The following is a 20,206-nucleotide window of genomic DNA, read 5'->3' as shown; positions in this document are numbered from 1 at the left end:
TGATATCCATTGGATGATGCTGATGTAATGGAAACTGCTGATGCAATGGAAAAATCAAAACAGGTGACAAAAAAATTTATAAATTGTCATTTTTATATATTCAGCATTTTTATATGATATGCTATTTATTGCAAATATTTTTTTCAAAATTATATTGTTTATCAGTGTTTTGAAATTCGATTGTGTTTATAGCATTAGCAATAGAAAAAAAAAATTTCAAGCCTCTTTTCCTAAAATCTACAGTGAAAACTACCCTTTTCAATTGTATGGTGGTATATATTTTGCATACAGAGAAAAATACTAAAAATTTTTTAAAAAAGTAAAAACATTTAGCCAGAAAGAAATCATGAGAAAAATATGACTTTTTATTAACAAAAACGTATAAGAGATTTATCAAAAATATATGGCGTCAATAAAAATAGTTACCTATTTTAGTAAATTAGGTAGAAATTTGTAACAATGATAAATAAATGCTGAAATAAAAACAAAACAAAACTAGAAGTTGATAAGATTCTTTATAGCATCAAAACATCTCCACTTGGTAGGCATATAGAAGGGTTCAAAGACATGCGTAAATGGTGCATCTAAGCCAGTTACTCTTTGGATAGGAGCTTCTAAAGTCAGGAAACATTCATTCTAGAAAAGAATAATGAATAGATTTAAATCATTTTGTATAATTTTAAAAGCATGATAGAAATAGTAGACGAAAGAATTTAAATCAATAACTAAATCTTAATGAAATACAATTGAATCATGGTTAGTTCATTTAATTGCTTTTATTTTCAACTTGGTTGACCAGAGCATTTGACTTACTATAGACGCAGAAATTTATTTTAGCTCACCTTTTTCAGATGTTTTAGTAACAACAAACTGTGTTCACACTTTTGGTTACTGCAATTACTATGCCGTTTTTGCCTCACATTGTTTATTCAAATCCCAATAATTGTTAAAATTTTTTACATTTTATACTTTTGTGCACTTAACGTCTGCTCTGATTCTACCTCTTTAGTTTAACTCTCTGGCAGTTAACCATTTTAATCTTTTAATTTCCAGTTAACCATGGATTTAACCAGTCTATTGATGACTCTCTTCTTGTCAAACTTAATGGACCTCAAAATCTCTCTTTTTACTATAACTCTAACAGTTAAATTGTTACTCTACCATTTTTTCTCCTTCACTTTTCACATCATTGCATAGCATCCTGTCCAATTTTGCTTTTAAAGTCATTTTCTAGCCTGTTGGCAAAATTAGTTCATATGAATGCTGATTCCCAAGTAAACGACATGAGTTATTTTAGCCCTCCATACCGCTCGGAAATGAATTTTGTTCTGATTTGCCTTTTTTATACTCGGTCATTTTCTTTCAATTACTACAGGTTTTTGTCAACGTTATTTATTTTCCATTTTTTCTATATCAATTTTGGGTTTGCTTATTAAATTTGTGTAGATTTCCATATTTATGTCCGTTGAGTTTTGAGCCTCTTTGTTTTGAGTGCTTGAAACATCTCAGAATTTTCCATCTTTATAATATTTGAAGCTAATGAAGTTTTTCTATTATCAAATATAACTGGTCTTTATTATAGATTATAAAAACTAAATCAAGTTTGAATCAATTTAATTTATTAAGCAAATGCATAATTAAATAAACTATTACTTGGTTCATATTAATACTAAACTTAATAATTCTATTTCAGAGCGCAAATAACTGGAAAAACTTTGATTTAATTAGATGTTGAACAACCCAAAAAGCTGCAGAAAGAAACACTACATTTCAAGTTAAGAAAATGCGAACCACGGGAAAAACTTTCCATCATAAATTCTTGTTCACCTTCTTAAGTAATTCAAAATTTAAAGTAAAGAAAAAGTGATTTCCCGCAAACCTAGTGTAAACCATAAAGTTTCAAACACTGAATAGACATTTTCAAAATATTGAAATATACAAACAAATTTATAAGAGGATAACTCTGTATTATACAATATGGAAATTCTCTCTCAATAATTTGTTTGTGCTTTGAAATTTCTTTTTCAGCAATTGACATTTTATGGCTTACTCTGGATTTGCTTGAACTTTCTTTTTTTATACTTCAAATTTTAAATTAGATAAAAAAGAAAGAAAAAATCAAATTATTTAATTATATTTTTTAAACCTTTAAAAGCTTCAGTTTTAACCCTGCATTTTTTGTATTAACAACTTTATTTATTTGAAATTGATATATTACAATGTGAAATGGCATATTTTTTAATTAAAAATATAAAAGCATATATCAGTTTGGTTATCTCATACCAGGTACCAGAAATAATGGCTGAAAATATGAACAATGAAATAAAGAAAAACAGAAGGAAAAATAATCACAAATTTTGATGTGCTCTGTGTAGGAAGAACATGGTCTCAATAGATTTTAAAATGAGTGACAAAGTATGTACACTGGACTAGAGACACTATTAAACAATGTTTTCACAACTATTATTTACATCAAAGATGAGGTACAGAAAACATTGTTTTTTAAAGTTTTCCTGTTTGCACTGCCATCTGATGATGCAAATTTTGGAATATGATAAAAATAACTCACTTATTTTCTTTAATAGAACACAGTTATAACCTGATGCTTTTATCTTAATTAATTTTTCTTAAATTGGCTTTTTAAATGATCAGTTATTAGTAACACTTGGCTTCTACTTCTTGTTATTAAATTATTTTATTACTTATGCCATTGTTAAAAATTTATAATGTACATTAACCCTTTAACTGCTGCATCAAAACTCAGTTAAATATGATTGCGTTCCTGTTTTAACGTGAAAACTCTGCTGCGAAGGAAAACTTGCCAACTAATTTGCTCAAGAAGCATGGAAATTAAGATTGTACTAAGCTGTCATTTAACAGTATTTTGTATTTAATATCACTCAATAACAAACAACTTTTTGAACTTATACAAATACCCGACCTTGGTTGACTCAAGTGGGGATTTCAAATCTGAAAATAGTTTCGCTTCTAAAGAAATAGATTTTTTAAACGACATTTTCAGTTTATTTTTTGTCGAAATGTACAATTTAAACACAATATACATAAGAGGGGATTATGTAAAGGGGATTACGTGTTGTGATGCACTTCTTCAGGAGTTAAGGCACATCATCAAGCAGGGTTCCCACTCAAACTCAAGGTAAATTTCAATAAAAATTGAGACCATATTTTCATCAGGAAACTTTGATTCCTTTATTTGCAAAGAGAAATATTAGATTTTCTGTGTAAAATAATATTAAATGAGGAAAGGAACATTTCTATTTGACTAAAATGAGAACCTCTAACAACAAATAATTGTAATAGATATTAGAATTATTTAACTCGAATCACAATAACTGATTACTGTTACTGACAATTTTAAGACTGGTTACTTTCCAGGTATGATAGAGGAACATTCCAGGTCTTTGTAAAAAAATTGCATCTTTCCCTGATTATTCCCTGTTTACCCTGACCCGTGGGAACCCTGTCAAGATTAAAATTCTTTGGTCTCCATGTCTAGAAATGTAGTCTTACAGGATCAGGAGCACTTCCCTATTATGACCTGTTCCAAAGCACACAAAATACACACAGTTCATAATAGGGAAAGTGCCCCTAAAGGCTTATGACGACATTTCTGAGAATAGGCTCTGATGCAATTTTAATTCTGACGATGTGCCAGAACTTGCAGAGAAATTTGCAGCAACATTTAAGTGATCCCCTGTTATACATATAACATTTTTAAACTTGTACATTTCAATAAAAAAATGTTAATTAAAAATCAAAATGTAGCTCAGAGAGAGAAACATATTGCAGTTTGAAATCAGTGAAATGAAAGAATCTGAGAACTGTTAAAAAAATTTCAAGCACGTGAAAACAAAACAACTCATTCCCCAGTGTTATCAATTAGGTGAGACACACAAAACATGTTCCACATTGCGAGTAGTGCTTCAGTTAGTTTCTATACTATAGAAAATGATTATCATTGATAAGTTTTGATTTCCCTGATTTTAATTTTTTGATGGAAGCTGCTTTTCTGTTTTTAAATATTTGATATTCAATTCTGTCGTTTTTTCAGTAATGATCATAAGATTTTGATAGTGTTTTTCTTTGCTACATCCAGAAGATCTAAAGATGTATGGAGTACCTTTTCCATCAAAAAATTAATGCGTGTTATGCAAATGAATGGCCACCCTTTAATTAATTAAGTTATAAAGTAAGTCCACTTTAAAAAATACTATATAAGTATATATATAACTTTATAATTATATAGTTATATTTATATAGTATATATATATTATAGTTCAAAAAAGATTGTTTATAAAAAAAATTTCTCAGAAAGTGTATTGCATGATGATGAAAAAAAGATTATCCATATTAAAATAATATTATATGTTTACAGTTCACTCAATAATATGTAAGTAAACTAAAAAAATATGAGTATTTTCAAAATATCACTTAACATGTTTTCAACTTAGCACTAAAATAACTTTGCTTACCTGTATTGTTGCAGCGATTTCGGCACCAAATCCTCCAGTAAGAGGAGCTTCATGAGAAATGAGTACACGTCCAGTTTTATTTACAGACTGTAAAAGATTTTTTTAAAAAAATGCATAAATAAAGAACTTGAGGATACATTATTTTTAAGGATTTAAATTTTCAAAAAATACAAATAACAAATTAAATCAGCAGCAGAAAATGAAAAATTTATGATTTAAGTCTAATTTTTATGAACACAAAGTGTTTTATGAGTGTTATACGAACACAAAGTGTCACATCATTAATGTTTTTGATATTAAATTTTTTATTAAGTTTGATTTTTTCCTCTTAATTTGCAAATTAAAAAAGTATAACTATGATGGATAGAATAAGATTATCTATAATATTAATATTAATAAAGAATTAAAATAAAAAAAAACAACATAAAATTGGATAAATCTTGCAGTTATTTATTAGAAACTTCAAAAATAGTATGCAAAAATACTCTTCTTGGAATCATTACTTATATCATTTTAAATCAAATGAAGTAGGAAAAAAAAAAAAGGAAATTGAAACTGAAAGCATTTTAAGAACCCCAATTTCTCACAAAGTGTAAAAAAAAAAAAAAAAAAAGATAGAAGAATTAATTTTATAGAACAACTAAATTAAAAGATGTTTTAGTTAGAAGCATAATTAAAATGAAAAGAATAAAATATGTTAACTTAACATACAATCAATATATAAAATATATTTTGTAAATCCAAACTTCTTCCATGGCTATCAGCAATCCGACAGAATTTATCTTTCCAGTCCAAAGGAGAATAAAAAATATTGATGCTCTTCAGTAGTATTCATTCTCTTTAGAATTTATGGGCATAACATATTTCATACATAAATAAAACATAGGCACCCATTCATCATGAAATTCTGTTGGTTAAAGAACTAAAGTTGCAATTTGTTGAAGAAGTATTGGCTAGATAACCTTGAATTCAGATTTAATAAGCTACCGGATTTAACAAGCATTTTTGTATTTAACGAGTCTCCATTATATACCGATCCTACTGTATATTTAAAAGTCTAAGTATACATATTTTTAAATGGCAGCAAGATATCTAACTTATTTTTTAACAATCAAATGAAAGTACAATTTATACTTTTTAATATAAAATGTCATGTATTTCAATTTCAAATAAGAATGTTGCTAACGTAAACTTACATTGATAACAGTTTTTTTATCCCAAGGAACTATAGTAGTCAGATCTATTAATTCACAGGAAATATTCAATTTATCTTCTGCTAACTGGCACACTTCTCTTAAAACATGAACCTGTGTACCCCAACCAATGACAGTAACATCATCACCTGAAAAGATTTTTAATAATCACACTAATTAACAACAACCAAAACATATTCAACATGAAGATACAAAATACGTTACAGAGCCTTGGACAGAGTTCAAAAATATAAATAAATAAATAAAAATAATTGAAATACCCTGAATAAGTTCTGATTGATGATTGGATTGTCATGTACAAGGACTCAATCTAAATCGTTCGAAGGGGTGACATCAAACATGGTAAGTAATCAGTGCAGACAATATTTTAAGCTGTGACCCTCAAAATATAGGGGTAGCAGCAATCTGGGAAATACTGAGCCAATAGTTTTGTCAAAAGAATGGTTGAAATTGTAGTTTTAATTTCTGCATATCTCGTGTACGTTTTAAAAGAATTGAAGAATAATTAATTCCATGCAAAAAAAGTTTATAATAATTATTAATCATTTTTTTAAAATTTAATTTAATAATGTTTGAAAAAATTGTAAAATGTAAAGGTAAACAATTTTTTCATGTAATTTTAAAGAATGTAATTTCGTACTAAATTTGTACAAAATCAGTCAAATAGCTTCTAAGAAATCGAATTTTAAAGAAGTTGTACATTTATAACATTGTTTTCAGGGACTACTTGACGGATTTAATTAAAATTTTGTATTTTGCCTCATCAAATTACATTCTTTAAAATGACATCAAAATTTGCGTACATTACATTTTGAAATTTTTTGACACACTAGATTTCGATTTTCTCACTTAAATAATCATTTATGCCTTTTTAAAATATAAGTTTCAATTACTTCTCTTTTGAAGAAAGATCTAGAAATATTCACTAAACTGAAAACTCATTGTTAGTTACAAGTTAGTACAACAACAATATAGAATGTTATATATTTTATGTTTAGGCGTAAAAATAAATCAAATTTAGTAACCCAGCTCTCTTCTTATAAATTTTAACAGCTAGAGCCTCCTGTGTTGTGGCTTATGGCTTAATAATCAAGGGAAATTGAATGAATAAAGATGAACAGATTAATCACCTTCATACTCTTGAATCTTGTTTTGTATATTCACAGGACATTTACATTTTACTCAGTCAAATGTCAATACAAGATAATTTTCTTATAAAACACTTTACTTTACATGCAAAATATATGCTTAATATGTTTCACTAGATTCCAAGTATATAAAAATTTAAGGGAAAAAAAATAGAATTGGAGAAAAGGATAAACTTTCACACATTTATTTTTTATGAATGTACACCACTTTAAATACTAAAAATGATAAAAATACCTTCAACAAGCACTTCAGCTGTGGATAATGGCAATTCATAGTCTTTCAAAGGAACTTGTTCCACCGCCATTCTATAAAGTATTTTGGGTTCAAAGAAAATGCATGGATTTTTATCCCTTATACAGCTTAACAACAGTCCTTTTGCTTGAATGGGACCCCTGGGTACGACTACCTGTTTAAGAAAAGAACAATATTTACAGGTTTATAAATAATGTTTAAGAGCAATAATAGAAATTATATATACATGAGTTATTTTCTTTCAACTGGTCTAAATGGAAAAGATTGTTAAGGCAAGAAAGGGGAAAAAAAGGGAACATTATTGAGTGCAACAGGAAAAACATTGTTTAAAAATTTAACTGCCAAGTTACCTACACTAATTTGTGAAAAAAAATCTAGCAGGTGTATCAATTTGTTTCACTGAAAAGCAGGGTTCAGCTATGAACAAAATTTGAAAAGGAAGATTAAGGATTTCAATGAAACGAGAACAAGTCATATTTATTTTTAAACAAAAAAAGAATGCAAAAAAAAAGTTTAAGATTAAATATATGCTGACTTATTTGGGTGATGTGTCTTGCTACGTTCTATATATTTAATCATAACATAGTTTTTCTTCCAGCATCATTCAAACGAATACTCGGTTGGACGGAGGCTATTTGAGGGGGGTTTTACTGCATGCAAGATAAAAATATTGAAACTTGTAACAGTAAGTCAATCAGCCAAAATTTGGATGTGTAAAATTTTACTTAAAATTTGGGGGTACAGTTTACTTAGCTTTTTGCGTACATCTCTTTGGGTATTTGCAATGTGATTCGTCAGGGAAGCAGAGCCGTTACATCATACTTCATAAGCAAATTATTAGCACAAATGTTAGGTAAATTAGACAGTAAGATAAATACGGATGTGTGTAATAGGCAGAAATGTTTTGCTCGTCAACCGGCCACTACTAATAGATGCACTGCTGAAAAGATGGAATCATGAACTTCATTTGTCATGCTTCCTTCTCGCTTGTATGATTTAAAGCTGCGGCATTCATATCCTAGAGTTGATGATTGCTAAGAATCAGCCTTGAATCTTCTTCCCGGTAACTTGTGAATGGACTTGTAGGTGGAAAGTTTAAGTATTAGAACTTCTTTGAACTGCTAGTTATTGAGCAGTTGTGCTTCTTCTCAATGTCCTCTTCTGTGTGTTGCTGTCAATGGTAGCTGATGAACATGTGTGTTTTATATACAACAAACTGTTCTTCTCATATAAACCTATAGTAGTTGAGTTAAGCTTCTTTTACAATAAACTGTACTTCCCATATATGCCTATGGTAGCTGTTGAGCAGTTGCGCTTTTTCTACAACAAACTGTTCTTCCTGCATGTGTCAATAGTAGTTGGTGAGCAGTTGTGCTACTTCTATAATAAATTGCTCTGCCTGTTGGTGTCCATAGAAGCTGGTATACAGCTATTATGTTTTATATAAAACAAACTATTCTACATGAATGTGCCTTTAGTAGAAGGTAAGCAGCTGAGTTTTTCTATATCAAATTCTGGTCCTTAATTCTATTAGCACATTGTGGATATTGAACTTATAACGAAGTTTTGTTTATTTTTCAAACTCCGGGTCTTTCTCATGTATAGTGCATGACAAACCATACAAAATAAAATGTTGCAATTAAAAATTTCATGAACAAGTATTGAAAACATATAAAAGTGCTAATCTTTTAAATGGAAACAGCTTGAAGTATAATTTGTATCAACCCACTGACGGTTCTACATGTAAAAAGTTGTATTTTAACCTGCAGTTTTCACCGCATAGCAAAACCGGTTTTTCTATGTTATTAGATAAGGATATAGTGTATTAGGAAGAAACATTCTTCCAATCTTGCCCTTTTGCTAAACCGCCAGTGAGTTAAATAGGAAAAGCTGATTATTTCTAACATATAAGTTAAAATTGCCATCTTGAAATTCCTCATTAGATCTTCAGTCATGTTATTGTATGAAAAAAAATGATAGAGAAAGAGATAAAAAAGATCGTAAAAAACACACATCTATGTTTTTAAAAAACACACACACATTTTCTAGGTAAAACATACAATTAGATATTTATTGAATTTACTCAAAGTTAGCACTTCTTTATTTTTTTATACTTAAAAATATTTAACTTAACTAGCAAACTTTTGTATATTTAACTGGCTGACCTGCACTCTTGATAACATAAGATCAATAATGACTTGGCAGATACAAATGCGGGTAGATTTCAAGAGAGAAAAACCTAAAGGATTAGAAAAAACCAGACTCTAAGCCAAGGATCGTGGGCATGAAGAAATAGGTTGGAAACATTAAAAGCCAAATAGTGTGAAGAGCCGAAGTAAGTATTCCAGAGAGGTGGGCAATCAGCGTGAAAAAAAATCCAGGGGTTTTTCTGTGTGCAAGAAGATAAAGAGTTTTTTTTACATGCATGACCATTTGGGAAGATAAAAAAATTACGATTTTCTATATGCAGAATTATGGCTGGATCGAAGAGGTAAAAATATATTTTTAGACCACTTTCAAAACAAGCACAATAAGTAAAAAAAAAAAAAGACTTTTGTGTATTTAAGTACTAATGTATAAAAATGAACTATACACTAATACACCTATGACATAAAATAAGTTTAAAATATTTAATAGATAACATTGTAGAACCAATATATTCATTAACATTTTTAAAAAATCACATTAAAAATAGTATTTGTCACAATAATCTGAATACTAATCATAAATAATTAAAATAAAAATTTTCATTAAATGAAGAGATTTTCAATTGAAATAAATTATCAAATTCATTCACTAATATTATTTGGAAGAAGAAGAAAAAAACATTAAAATAGAAGTCAAAGTAAGCTTATTTCCATGTGACTGATAGAAAACACAGGTAAATATATTTACTTTTAAACCAGGAACATGAGAAAAGAATGATTCAGGGCATTGAGAATGATACATAGCACCATGACCAACAGCTCCCCAAGGTGCTCTCACAGTTAATCCACCACAATTAAAGTCATTCCCTGAACGAAATCTTAATTTTGCAGCTTCATTTACTATCTATAAGCAGAGAAAAAAATTAGTTTGCAAGAACAAAAAGAAAAAAAGATCTTATTACTAGAATTTAAAAAAAATCACATTTCGTATAAAGACTTGTGCACTCTTTGTTGCAATGGTGGGACAGAGTCCTCATGCTACTAAAAGAAACTAACAGACAATAAATTTCTTTTCGTTCCTGTTGGGAGAAATGTTTTAAATAAACAATAAACCCTGTCTGCTAAAACAACAGAATTTTTCAATTACCAGCAAAGTATATGCACTGGAATGTGACATAAAAAAAATTTCATAATTTCAAGTTGAGATTAATAAAAGTAGATTGCAATAGAATCAATTAAAATACAAAAGAGATTTTAAAAAAATAGCCTTTAAACTCCACATTATGAAAAAATTTTCCCAATACCTTTGAAACATAAAACATTAAAACAAAAGAATTAAAAATAAAAAAAAAGGGGGAAATGATTTTTCTTCTTTTAAAATGAAACAAACAAAAGGAATATGTTTTCCCAAAGAGAAAGAAAATAAAGAATCATCAATAATATACAGGGTGTGTAGCCAAATCTTTCAACAAAAAATAAGCACATTTTAACTACCTTCTAAGCACTGAAAAAATATTTTTAAGCACTATATACATTAACAAAATGCAAAATAATTTTCAAAGACTTTACATGATCATGATAAAATAACTAGTTTCCGACAAAAAACTCTCTCCTTGATTATATTAGCAGTTATAAAATGATCGAGAGATTTTCAGTTCGATATCAAAAGGTGGAAAATGAAGTCTGAAATTGGGAATATCATGCAAAATGCAGCAGAGTTGCACATGAGAGTGCTAGAATCTCACAGAACTCAGTTCAGTAGATGCATATACTGACTCGCAAGTATTTTATCAAACATGAAAAATGACTGACACTTTCATACACTATGGACTGACAGTACACTGAAATTAATTGCGAAAACATTGAATAGAACAATGTGAAAAGCACACTTTTGCATAATATGTGGCAAAAATCGACATGGTAATGAAAAAAAAACATCTCATTTTTGAAAAGGGAAAATTAAGCACTTTTTAAGAACACCCAATGAAAAAAGCATTGGGTGTTCAATAACGAAATTTGAAATAATGAAAATTGAAAATAAGCACCTTTAAGCACTTTTAAAAAAAGCTACACACCATGACATATATATATACACACACACAAAAGAAGTTAGTTACTTACCTGATCAAAGGCAGGATATATGTAGTCAGCAAACTGAATTTCAGCTATAGCAGTTGCTCCTCCAATAGCTACACCAATTCCAAATCCCACAATACCTTGTTCACAAAGTGGAGTGTTAAAAACTCTATCTCTACCTATGAAGAAAATATTATTTTAGCTTTAAATAAAAAATTATAACAGAAACTTAAAAGTTACATTATTTTTACATTCTTTTAAAGAAATTTCTATTATAAGTAAAAAAACTTCTTAATCTGATAAAAATGAATAAGATAAAACATTTGTTATTTGTTTTGATAAAAGATATAGTATGGATAAAAGAGTTAAGCATTTTATTGCAAACTCTGATTTAAGAAAATACTTAGATGTAGCAATTAAATTTCTGAAAATTAGTTTATTTTATGTTAACTTGGAAGAATGTGTGCAAGATCTGTTAAGATCTTATAAAATTTGAAAATGAAATTATTCTCATGCTAATGTTGACATACGCTTCTTTTTGCATTCAAGTTATGAACTCTCAACACCTAAAAAAGTGTTCAAAATTTCTTACGGTCATTATTTCTTTAACAACAAAGAAGTTGCCATGTTTGGAGGTATAGCTAGATTCCATGCTTCTTATTGTGACAGTTCACTAACTGTAGTTAGCATCAATAAAAAAAGGTCACTATGCTTTCTCCCGTACATGATTGACAAATAAACAGGGGAATTTGAATAAACTGGAAAACACAACGTTCTCTATTCCTAACTATTTCACTACGCCAGGTAAATACAGATGGCCAATGGTGATATTTTATTCAATTCATTGAGGCCATAAATGCCTCACTCAACACTGAGGCCATAAATGCAAGGGTAATTTTGCTATTTGACACATTCATCTGCCCCAGAACAAGAATAGGTAATTATATTTTCATTTTATTTTGTAACCAGCATTGAACAACTGACCTAATTCTGAATTTATGTCTTTCAATGTTCAGCTAAATGTAAATTAAATTTCAATGTAAATTTGAACCCAACCCAGAAGAAAAGGAAACTGTTAGATCAAGCATTAGGAGCAACTAACCTTCATTGAGGATTGCTTGATGGAATTAACCTATATTTGCATTACAAGGAGAGGAAAACCTTCAATAGCTACCCTGAAGGAAAAAGGAGTCCAACTCATGATCCATATACCACTGAGGATATTTTTAGGTCAGAACGAGCCAGAATTAGAATTTGTATCAACCAGCCACCGCCAGTACTTGATCCTGGTTCACCTCATTAGGACATAGCATATCCCCACAAGCATGTTTCTCTTCAAAGGCATACACCTTCTCAAATTAAAAAGTTCAAATGATTAACTTAGAGAACATAGTTTTGATTTAAGGAGAATATTCTAAAAAAAAGCCTCTTAATTTTTTTTATGCAGCAAAAAAATATGTTTGCCACTGTTCTCGAAGAATTACATCCTTAGCAATAAGTTCATAAAATTCCTTTAAAAATTAAGAGTAGATCTGAAATGAAAAAATACAACGTTGGAAAATTTAATTGAACATATATTCACCTGAGAGTGACACAAAATAAAAGGGCAATAAAAAAGAAACAAAAAAAAGAAGAAAGAAAAGAGAAAGATCACAAGTTACTATGGGGTAGTCAAACCTGTACTTTTCTTGCTTATATGAAAAAAAATTACAACTACTTTCACAGCTAACATTGTATATATTTTTTATTGTTTAGAATTATATATTTGAGACTAGCAGTGTATTTAAATAACTAATTTTGCTAATAGTTATGCATATAGCTCCCTATTTTAATTTACAGCATTTTATTACAGCCTGTAATTTCACAAGTATTATAAGAATTTGATACATTTTTTTAGAAATTGCTTTGTAGACAGAAATTTTTTTATTTGATTACAAATAAACTATACAAAATCAAAATTAAGAGTTTAAAAGTAAACAAATTGAAAAAAAAAATGCACTCTATTCTTACCATGTTTATCCTGTAAACCCACTGTGCACCGAAATACACCACCAAAAGCAACATCTTCACCAAACACAACTGCAAATGAAAAAGGTAAATTATTGAGTAGGTAAGTTTACTAACAGAATTCTATATATATATTACGAGTAGAGGACACAAAGCCATATTTTCTTTTAAATTTACTTATAGTTTTTGAATTAAACTTACTGAGGTTTTTAATATTTCTTTAATTTTACTAATTTTTAATAAAAAAATTATGGTTTGAACCTAGTTAGTATTAGCCAAACTATTTTTAATGTGAAAGATCTTAATCCAGATTTACTACTATTTTTTAAATTTTTAGTCATAAACATTTATGTAGATTTGTGATGCCATTATAGGCATTACATATTTCCTAGCTTTTAAAATTCCTTTAATTTCGTAAATTAGTTTTTTTAATAATTCCTATTTGAATTTTAATTAAATTAAACCAATTATTTAATTTTTATTACTAATATAAATATTTCATTTTCTTCTTAACAATCAATGTAACGGCTAATTTTTTAATACAATACAAATGTAAAACTCATTAATTCACTGCCGCAACTAAGTCGAACATCAAAATCTATTTTTAACTCTTTATTTCTGACCACAAAAATATTTTGGTTACATTGTTATACTAATTCTCCCAGTTTTTTAGCGATTAGCCATAGCCAAATCATTTTCAAACTTAAAATTGATTGGTTTTGGTTATTTTATTTTTCAATATATCACTAAACATGAATCTCTTCCCATGCTCTTAGTTGTCTGTTAAGATCAAGTCAATTACTATTTAATTTGGCTTTTGATTATGCTGGGTATGGGAAAATTATCTCTTATGGCCTGTCCTTATTGATATTATTATGCAAAATTTATTATTTCACTTAGAAAATCTTATGGATAAAATATGCTTTTAATTTTGTATCTCGAGTTCTACAAATAACACTGAATAAAAGTTTTATAATAATTATGATCCAGTTTTCATCAACTGCCAATTTCCTTATCCTGTTTTTATCACAATTTTTAATTAGTTAATTATACCATACAATTCCAACTGCACCAAATTTTGATATTATAGGATTTTTAATTGTTTCAGTATCTGCAAAAGGAATGAGCATTATCCTTAAAGAAAACAACAACTTCCAGGGAATCATGAAGGGAAAATTCCCATAGTTTAACTTTCATTAACATTTTACAGATTAAAAACTTTACACATTATTTCTCTGGCAGTGCTGTGTGTAAGCAGGTTTATACTTTTGATGACCAACATCTGATTCTGTTTCAATAATTATTCTACTTTTTTTTCCATTAAATTGTTATATGTTATATTAATTATTGTCTTTTTTTCACTCTTGCCCCACATATTACTATATCTATTAGGTTGATAGGTAAGCAAGAGTTACTCAGCTCATAAATGAATAAAAAAAACCTGTTTCCAACATTTTTTAAAAGAGTAGTTTACAAAAAATTAAACATCAATTTTCTTTTACTGGAAAAAAATTTAAATTTCAATAACCCAAAATTTTCATTATTTATAAAAGATGGAAAGTTTTCCATACTGGTAAGTGCACTAAATATAATGCCAAATATTAGCAACAACCAGGATATAGACAAGAGAAACTAAAATAATAAAAAAAATCACAAAATAGCTCAAACTGGAAGAGTATAATTTCTAACATGCTAAAGCATGCCTCCCAGGCATGCCACAGCATTAAGCATCATTTTTTAATTTTTTGTAAATTCAAAAACCCTTTGGTGCCTTAACGATTGTAACATGTGCGGAAAGGGCAGGATGAACAAGGTTACAAAAATTTGTCAAAGAAATATAGCAGTAATAATGTCAAAAATTTATATTGAAAATTAAATCAGTAAAGAATAAATAAAATAAGTATGTGCAAAAAGTTATTGTGAAATTACCTGCAGTAGGATCAGCTGCAAGTGCTATGTCTAGGGCATTTGTTATAGCCTGGAACATGTTCATACGAGCAGTTTCTCCTTAAAGAAAATAATAAGTTAATGAAAGCTTTATTAAAATATTCTATGTAATACATATAGATTCAAAGATAAAGATTTTTTAAACAAAATTTATATGAAGAAAAAATATTTCCTACTTTTATTTTTTACTAATAATTATAAAAACTCTTACTTCTTTTCAACTTATTTCTTATTTCTTTTCAATTCTAATAAAATGAATTACGTCCAAAAACTATTTCATGACTTTATTTGCAAACAAATTCAATATGAAACGTATCTGTATACGAACATAAACTTTTAACTCATTTTACTAATTATCAATATTAATAAAATAAATTTAAATGTCATAGAATATTCTTATTTACTTTCTCTTAATCTTTTAGTCTTTCAAAATTAAATGTAAAAGAATCTTCCTTTACTTCTTTCCACTAATTATTAATATATTCATCGTCATTGTTGGCACAATAGCTCAGAATAGGCCTTTGCCTTTTTTAGAAGATTTTTCTAGTCCACTCTTTTGCAAGCAACTGCACTCCAGTTCTCTACTTTAATAACAGGAAGGTCTTATTCTAAATAATCTGTGCATCATTTTAATTTTTTTGTTTTCCTCTTGGGTCTATTATTATAGAGTAATATTAAATACTTTCATGGTAGTTCTGCGTGAGTCCATTCTTAGCAGTAAGCTTGCCTCTCTCATTCTGTTTAGTTTGATTGATTTTATGATGTCATTTTTATACAAGTATAACTCAAAGTTGTACCTTTTCTCCATACACTATTTTCATAAGTTCCAAGAAGATAGTTCTTAAGATTCCTCTTTCAAATATTGAGAGAGCATTTTAATCTTTTGTTATAAGAGTTTATGTTTCTGAAGGATATGCTAAAATTGATTTTCTAAAAGTGTTTTAAAAAGTAACGCTTTAGTTTTTGTTTTTTTGATTAAGTTGGATTTTAAAAAGGGGAAGATTTGAAGTAGCAAAATCATCGATGAGAAACTAAAAAGAACATCATAGGAAACCAACTCAAAGGGAATATCTATTACGCAGAAAAGGGAAAACCATATTTATTAAAACTCTACATGTTTTTTTTAAAAAAAATTGCAAGTTTAAAATTCATTTGCCACCTTGACAATTGCAGTTGATATGGACGTGTCAGATCATAATATAGAAATATCCACTAAAGAGACTTTTGAGCCAATAAGAGCAATGGTTAGCTGTCAAAATTTCTTTCTTAATTCCACATTAAATTTATTTTGGCAATTAATTCCAGATAAGTTAAAAATTATTAATATTAAAAAATTAAATTAAAATGTATAAGAATATTCCTTGACCATATCTCTTCAAAATGTTTACACTCTTTCAAATTTTTCTACTTTTACAAATGAAATATAAAAGAATATTCATTTACTCTTTTGCTTTCTCTTATTCTTTCAAAATCAAATCTAAGATAATATTCCTTACTTTATCTACTAATTGTTAGCATTAATCATATAAATAAAGATGTAATAGGGGGATTTTCTTAATTCTAATTATTAGCATTACTTAAATAAATAAATATTTTATAGACTATATGCTTTCACTATTTCGCTTTGAAACTTTTAATCCTTCATAATTAAATGAAAAAGAATTTTCTACGAATTCTCAGTATTAGTATAATTAAAGCTAATTAATACACACAAAGAGCACAAATAATTATCTCTTTACGATCAGTAAATAATTAAAACCTAATAAAAATAATACCATCTGATGCTGATACGGTATCGGGTACATAAGTAAAATGTGAATATCTCGTAGATACAATACAAGGTAAAGACCTTTTATATGGAAAACTACGTTTTAAAGGAAGGAATTTATTAGAAATTAAAGAACGAGCGAAATTAAATGCCATGATTGATATGAAAAACAGCAAATTAAAGTTTACGAATCCATGCCCAGTTTATTTACGTTTTACGTGATTTGTTATTTATTATTTTATTTTACAATTTGAAAGTAGAAGTTGAAGTCTTTAGTTTTGCAATTTACTGGCATCAAATTGGCATTTCATATAAGAACTTATTTTAAGATATTATCGACTAAAAATGATCTCTTTTGAACCCCTCAAAATATTATTTTAGCTATTAGTTATTATTTGCGTATATTTTTCGGTACATATTTTATCTTGTTAAAATTTTTTATTGATTGGCAATCAGCAAGTATTTTTGTGATTGTTGTTGATATTTTAATCTGGTTCTTGTTCGCCGCATTTTGATCATTTACGTCATTTACATAAGATACTTTAATATTAAGTCTGATTTATTTCTAAGGAAAGTTTACCTAAAATAAATCTTATGAAAGTTATAGGTGTTTAAGGAAACAAACAATAAATTTTACCAGGCAATTTTGTATCTACTGTTTTCGCTTTTAAAGTAAGTTCTTCACTGTGAAATCAAAAAATGTATATTTTTTTTGTCTTCTCTGTAAAATTATATGTTAATTAGAACCTTTCTAAGTCCTATATAAATTGTATAGCTAATCTTGTGTGTCTTATATATTTTAGAATTTGAATAATTTTTATTCTGATAGAAATGAGTGACAAAAATCTACCTACTGCTAATCAGCAAGCTTTGTTGGAACAGTATTTAATTTTAGCAAAATCTGCTAAAGGAGCTGCTGCTGTTGAATTGATAAAACAAGTTTTAGTTGCTCCTGGTATTTATGTATTTGGAGAATTATTAGACATGCCAAATATTCAAGAAGTAAGCCTGTTTTTAATTGTTTTAAAAATGTTGTTTTTGGAAGCTATCCAAAACATGTATTTATTTTTTATTTTCTCATTTCTGTTTGATTCGCTTGCTTTTTCCTCAAAAGGGGATATTTCTGTATCGTAATCTGTTGCTCCAACTACAATCGCCAAGCTGCCAAATATATTTTAAACTTGCAAATATTTTAAAAAAAAAAAACTGTGTTTGCCTGGGGTGTGGCTATGAGTTATACCTTTCGAGTCAGTCCTTTTCTGTCCTCACGGGCCACTGCCTGGAAGTTGCCAAGACTTGGCTATTATTTTAGCAAAGACCACGATACGGAAACCTCTCCTTAATTTATGTATTAACGTGTTCTCAATATTTTTAATTACATGCTCCGTTTATTTTCGAATGTAAGTCAAGAATTTAGAAAAATAAAGTTAGGGTGCCTGTTTATAATAGGATTCACCAACTTTAAATAATTATAGGAGGATATCGCCAAAAGAAATGCTTCTCGTTTGTTTGAGCATTTAGCGATAATCAGTAAATATCACAAAACGTTTGAACAAATCATAAAAGTACATTAAATAGTTGAAAACAAAATACTTAAATATAAAGGTTGAAAAAAATGCATAAAAAAGATGATCTGATAGGAATATTATTACTTTTCAAAGCTTCTTGTTACAAATTCGGAAAGTCCATGCTTCTTTATCCATTGCGTAATCATTACTATTTCTATAAGAGAGAGGGGGTACATTTTTATTTCTAAGCTTAGCATGCTTTATTTTTTTACATCAGCTTATATATGAGTTTTGAATTTTGGGTGAATTTCCAAATAAAAAGAATATATGCCCATGGTAATAATCATTAAAAGATAAAAATTGTAAATAATTTAAAATAATTATTTCAAACGAATTTAATTATGTGATTCTGTTTCTCCCAGAGTCAAACTGATTTGAATGTAATTTCACTCTGTAGCCCAGGATATTATGGGGAGGGGGGGGGTTTGGACTCTATGTATATTTAAATTTGAAGCTTATTGAAAAAATTTAACACAATTTTAGAAATAATTTTTTGTAGTTTGTCTCATTCTTATAACTATGAATAAAATATTTTTATATACCTTCTTTTAATCTATCAGAAGAAGACTTTAAAAAGAGTCAATGTCAAAATTACTAAATAAACCGCTTTCCATTTAAATACAAAAGGATACTTGTGAAATTAAAGAACAAAACTAACACAAGTTACCCATTATTATTTTATTGATAATAAATATCATGGACTAACAAAGAATAATGTTATAATTTGTTGCAACGAGCTTCATTTACTAAGATAGGACTCTTTTCGCTAATTAGAAAAGGCAAGTTTAAAGTTTTTAAAAATTCACAGTAGTTACAGTATTTAGCTTGTTAAAGAAAACTTAACATTTTTATAAATTTTGTAAATCAAGTTACTTAATACGATAGTTATAGTATTTTAACATTTCTGTGATATCAGAAATAGTTTGTTTTTTTGGGCCCCTTATTCAAATGCCCTTCTATGCCCCACATATTAGGAGTAGCATATAACCCCAAATATTAGGTTCTTCTTGTTAAATATAAAATATTTTCTATTGCAAATCGATTACATCTCTATAAAAATTTATTTTTAGAAAAAGCACTTGAGTACCAATAGCAATAATTTTTTTTAGAAATTCCATAATACAGTGCAGAACCTCTTATCCGGAAATCAGAAAACCGGAAAACCATATAACCGGAATGAAATTCGGAACCGGAAATTAATTTTCTTCCATTAAAAAAAATTTTTTTTCCTGCAAGATTTTGAGCCCATTTTGTAATTTAGAGCGTACAGCGTATCGAGTTGACGAAAGAACTGATTTAGAGGACGGATCAAAAGCCGTTTGTAGACGAATCTCACATAAGCACAAATAGCTTACATATGTTATTAATGTTAATAATAACATTAATAACATATATAAGCCTGTATATAATTTTTATTTCATAATTTCTTTCCTTATTTAAACTTAAGTGTATTATTATTTATCATTTTTTATTATTTCTAAAACTGTTTCAAAATAATTTTTTAGTTTCGTTTTATAAACATTAAAAAAACGGCATTTTGTAGCGATTCAGAAAACCGGAAAAATCAGTTATCCGGAATCGCGAT

The 20,206-nt window shown here is 28.1% G+C and overlaps 2 protein-coding genes across 9 annotated transcripts in view; one reads left to right on the top strand and one right to left on the bottom strand.

The window, feature by feature from the left end:
- Positions 1-344: 344 nt before the first annotated feature.
- LOC107436294 (Branched chain keto acid dehydrogenase E1 subunit beta) lies at positions 345-17,319 on the bottom strand. The gene is made up of 9 exons (XM_016047940.3): positions 17,061-17,319; positions 15,268-15,345; positions 13,342-13,410; positions 11,377-11,510; positions 10,004-10,159; positions 7,091-7,262; positions 5,690-5,835; positions 4,494-4,580; positions 345-636 (listed from the first exon to the last, which is right to left on the bottom strand). The coding sequence occupies exons 1-9, from the start codon at positions 17,206-17,208 to the stop codon at positions 496-498; spliced, it is 1,131 nt and encodes a 376-aa protein (XP_015903426.1). The 5' UTR covers positions 17,209-17,319; the 3' UTR covers positions 345-495.
- A 2-nt stretch (positions 17,320-17,321) lies between these two features.
- Positions 17,322-20,206, top strand: part of LOC107436296 (COP9 signalosome subunit 7) — an 11,392-nt gene continuing 8,507 nt past the window's right edge. Inside the window, exons 1-2 of one of the 8 annotated variants that reach the window (XM_016047941.3) lie at positions 17,322-17,725; positions 17,857-18,055. In XM_016047941.3, coding sequence (XP_015903427.1) covers positions 17,885-18,055 — 171 coding nt within the window. In that variant the 5' untranslated portion in view covers positions 17,322-17,725; positions 17,857-17,884. The remainder of the gene's footprint in view (positions 17,726-17,856; positions 18,056-20,206) is intronic. The other 7 variants (XM_016047942.3, XM_016047944.3, XM_071182477.1 and 4 more) reach the window with 7 other exon arrangements.

Source organism: Parasteatoda tepidariorum, chromosome 1, assembly GCF_043381705.1.
Source record: "Parasteatoda tepidariorum isolate YZ-2023 chromosome 1, CAS_Ptep_4.0, whole genome shotgun sequence".
Lineage (NCBI taxonomy): Eukaryota > Metazoa > Arthropoda > Arachnida > Araneae > Theridiidae > Parasteatoda > Parasteatoda tepidariorum.
This window is presented reverse-complemented; position numbering and strand designations above follow the sequence as displayed.

Bases quoted from the DNA above. Each gene is read 5' to 3' on its own strand.
- LOC107436294 (XM_016047940.3), bottom strand. From the start codon at position 17,208: ATGGCATTTAATTTCGCTCGTTCTTTAATTTCTAATAAATTCCTTCCT. The intron at 11,511-13,341 runs GTAAGAATAGAG...TTTTCTTCATAG, and splicing joins GGGTTTACAGGATAAACATG to GTAGAGATAGAGTTTTTAAC. The intron at 7,263-10,003 runs GTAAATATATTT...TTTCTTAAACAG, and splicing joins CTCATGTTCCTGGTTTAAAA to GTAGTCGTACCCAGGGGTCC.